Here is a 4,226-nt window from a genome sequence, read left to right on the forward strand (position 1 = left end):
TTCACAGACTTCTTCAGAGCAGACACGGGACAGCCGCAAGAGCCACTCCCACAGCAAAACTCCCCCTTGTCTCACACCAGAGGCACACTGATTGACCGAGCAATTGAACTGGGGAAATCTAGGTGCCCGTGACTGCGAAGAACTACACAGCATCGACGAAGGCTAAAACAGAAAATTCGGAGCACGCTGGCCAGGCATACAAGACGCCCAGTCAGACTACTAACCATGGAGGAAATTGATGAGATTCGCCAACGACCGATGCTAGATCTCTTGTGATTTAGCTATCCCAACAAACCCCGAGGGGTCCACCTTTGAAAAATACATTCCTCTCTCTCTCTCTCTCTCTCTCTCTCTCTCTCTCTCTCTCAGTCACACACACACACACACACACACCTCACATATCATCTTTTGATCTTTGTCTAGATAAGACAAGAGGTGGATGATGGATCTAGATCAATGGAAGAGTGCTGGCCCCAATGGCAGAATCTCTCCTAAAAATGAGTGTCTAATTAATGTGAAATGCTTCAAAGCTAGACTTTACCCACTCCTCAGTTTACGAACTAGCTGATTGGACGAGCGGGGGACGGTGTTCAAGAAAAGCGTGTTGTCTCAGCTTGGGTCAAAAAGGGTTGAGAGTTTTCGAGGCAAAGGTGAAAAGTATGCTGGGATTGTGCAAGAAAATAGTGTAAATGAGAAATTGAGTTCAATCTGCAAAATTTCCACATGATAAGAGACTCTTGGCTTAGAGGGATCAATTTGTGTGTGTATGGGGAATTGCATGGGTGGTGCATATATATATTAAGGGAGGCAGATGCCAGCTCAGAAAAATGGAGCAGCCACAAATGTCCTGGGATTCTTGACTATATATAATACGAACGAGTATGTTGCAATGCTGTAAAAGACACAAATACTGTGGTGGCCAGGGTGCAAAAGTTTCGGGCTCAGAAATCGACGACGATGTCAACCTTCCTTCAATATCGTTGATCTCTGCATATATGACCTTCTGCCACTTAATTATTTATTGTACATGCCCAGCTAGGCAGAGGTGAAGAACGGGTGATGCGCCAGATAGGCCACATTACTGGAGCTGGCTGCCGTCGACATTGCACATGAGCTTGATAATATAACACATGATGATCCAGTGGAGCCCAAGGGTGATGATCCGGCTGACAACACATGATCACTGGTTGTGCTCGGTTGACAAATCTTGATAAGGTCCCAGAAATCCTGCATCGTGCTGTGCACGTCGTCAAAGAAGACAGTCTGCTGGACGGCATCCATAGCTTCACGCGCCTCACGTCGCTTCTGTTGCAAAAGCTCTTGTCGAGAGTGCGGAGACAGGGGACGCTTGCGTAATGGGGGGCGCTTAATTACATGCTGCTGAATTTTGTCCTGCGGCAGCAGCTGCGAATTCTTCCCTGAGTCCGGGCCTGTAGCGGCCAGATTAATATTGGGGATGGAGCTGGCTGCACGGGGCCCCTCCTTCGATCTCTCCCGCCTCAGCATTTTGGATTGATCATAATGAGCAGGCTGGGCTTTGCTATGCACCTCGGGCCTGAGAATTTTGGATTGATCTAACGTTAAGCACAGCCCTACCCTGGTCCACAGTCACTGCATTGCAAGACAATTTGATAAACGTACATCACTTCAATTTATGAAAGCATAGGTAAACACATTCGGAGACATAGAGCCTTGCTCCTTGAGAAATTGGCTAGATTTTCTTGCAGTAGTTGCTTGGTAGAGACAGAACTTGCTTGAGATTTGTCGTGCTGCTTTACCTCCCTGTCTTGCTTGGCTTGGCTTGCCTAAAATTACCTTGCTGTACGTATTAAAGCACGCTTTTCTCCAAGGTCGAAGCAGTACCCGCCTTCTTACCTTGCTGCACACAAACCATATATGGAACCTTGAATGAGAGAGCATTGATTTTGCATGCCCTCCATGACCTTGAATGAGAGAGCCTTTTTCTTGGCTTTGCATGGTGGCCTCCACCTTGCTAGACTTGGTTTCCCGATGACAATGGTTCATGCAAAGGTCAAGATTTCTCATCTCCAACTTTGCAAAAATTGAACAATTTCAAGGAATTAAGATTCTACTTACCTACTCTTCACAAGACACTTGAAAGAAATCTCCTCAAGGAATTCCAGCTTTGGGGGGTGTTGACGCCGGCAATAACCCTTGTAGGGGGTTTGACCAAAGAGCATACTATACAAAAACAAAAAGTGTTTGTCAAGCCTAGGTGCTCCCTTGTGGATCCATAGCCGCAACAAATGGCATAGGTCATAGGTGTTAAAGTTATAGCATCTCGAGGTTGCTCCCAATGTCAGAGAATCTAACACTTACTTTCAGATTTAGCGAAATTTCACTATGAAAGGAGACTCGTGGGGGTCATTGCAATAAGAAGCTGCCTATCACTTGGGTTCAATAGTAGGGATTATTTTACTTAATATTTTCTCATGTGTTCACATATAGAGGGGTGTTGAAAAATGATGTTGACAGATTGAATAGGAAAATGGCCCCTTTTATTAGTGAAAAATTCATAGCTAAGGGGTTTTATAAATAGTTCTTGAATGCACGTGATATTCGCTTTTACATAGAGTGACCCAGGGGATCCCAAAGAAAGGAGAGAGTTTTCCTTTAAGAGAGAGATAGCAAGGAGAACATAGGTTCTGTCGGGCTTAATTCTTTACACAAACACACATTAACTTTTTTTAAACCATGCACATAATTCAAAGAGAACAACCAATAAAGATTGACAACTCGACGAGGGTCGGATTTACTTGGAGCCGCTCCCCCCCTCCAAAAGGACTTGTATTATAATCCTCTCAAATAAGAACTTTGCTACAATACATGTTTGTGCTTTTGCGAAACCTTGCTTGAATCGAGAAGATGGTGCCTTCAAGATTCCATGGTATAACCTTCCTTCCCAATCCCTAGAGACCCCAGCAGGGGAGAAATGAAGTGCAAGGAAACAGGAAGATGAAGGTGGAGAGAAGTATTTTTCAAGCAAGAGAATCAATATTCCATGTACACTATCTCATGGGCAAGCTCTTAGTATAGCTTAGTAATAACGTAGTAGAGATGGAAAAGAAGAAACTCTCATTGGCTTGGATTTGCATCCATAGCCCAGAGGTTGAGCAGAGAGAGAGAGAGAGAGAGAGCATGTTTTTCCAACTTGGACACTTTAGAGAGTGTGTGATGGTAGAAAGAGCTTCAAAAATGCAATGAGCCCTCTCTTATCTAGATATGCTAGTGTGCAACTATACTAGAATGCTTCACACTTGACCAATGAGGTGAGAACACGCTGCAACTCAAGCATGCCCAACACTTGTCTTCTGTTGTCTTGCATGCCAGAATACCCCCCCCCCCCCCCCCCCCGCCTTCTTGGGAATCATCTTGGCAAGTGGAGACATCACACACACTCACACGGACTTGTTACAGTTCACACAAAGTAAGCATCTGCTACCTTGGACATGTGGCCTAGTCAACCTTAGTAAACAAAGACCAGAGTCAAATTATTAAACGAGGAAGGGATGACCTAACATCAGTCTTTATCTTTTCCCTTTCATTAAATCAAAACCATGAGCTTACCTTTGAATTGATTATCTCGGGTGAAAGACCTTTGCACAAACCTTTGAGGCTTATGCAGCTCACCCGGAGCTACAGCCTATCTACTGAATTAATAATCTTTGGCAAAAATAAAACTCACTGTGTAGGCTTTAAAATTTTTACCTTTTGTGAAAAACTTGCTTAATTTAGGTATTTTGTGGAAAAGTTAAAATCTCACCCTAAGGCTTCCTAAATTTATTACTGAGAGTCTAAAGAATTATTCTAATGACTTGAGCTTAGTACAATCATTTTCTATTTTTAGACTCCTATAATTGCTCTTGATCATCTACTTTGTCATGCACCTTTGATAAAGGCTATTTGGGATACATTTATCCTCCCTTGACTTGTACCTATGACTAAGATGATTAATCAGTGTTTACCCTGGCTCTTTATGGACTTTCCTCTTTTGGTCCCAAGCTTTGACCTATTGGTCCATTAGCACTTAATCAATTTCACTTGTTCTCCTTTTATTTTCCATGGACTTCAGTGGCCAATTTAAGTTGGAAAATACTTTCAAAAGGTTAGAATACAGTATTCATCACATTACCTCTCCCTTGAAATCATAGTCGTCCTCGACTATGGGGTGGAAAAATAAAGCCATAGTTACAACCTATTGCTTT

General features: G+C 43.3%; 1 protein-coding gene across 1 annotated transcript; it reads right to left on the bottom strand.

Moving 5' to 3' along the window:
• Positions 1 to 1,035: 1,035 nt before the first annotated feature.
• Positions 1,036 to 1,506, bottom strand: LOC147439818 (uncharacterized). Its single transcript, XM_086484408.1, has one exon. It carries the CDS (start codon positions 1,504 to 1,506, stop codon positions 1,036 to 1,038), a length of 471 nt encoding a protein of 156 aa, XP_086340534.1.
• Positions 1,507 to 4,226: the final 2,720 nt, after the last annotated feature.

This window comes from Adiantum capillus-veneris, chromosome 16 (genome assembly GCF_014529385.1).
Source record: "Adiantum capillus-veneris isolate H3 chromosome 16, ASM1452938v2, whole genome shotgun sequence".
Classification (NCBI taxonomy): domain Eukaryota; kingdom Viridiplantae; phylum Streptophyta; class Polypodiopsida; order Polypodiales; family Pteridaceae; genus Adiantum; species Adiantum capillus-veneris.

Bases quoted from the DNA above. Each gene is read 5' to 3' on its own strand.
- LOC147439818 (XM_086484408.1), bottom strand. From the start codon at position 1,506: ATGCTGAGGCGGGAGAGATCGAAGGAGGGGCCCCGTGCAGCCAGCTCC.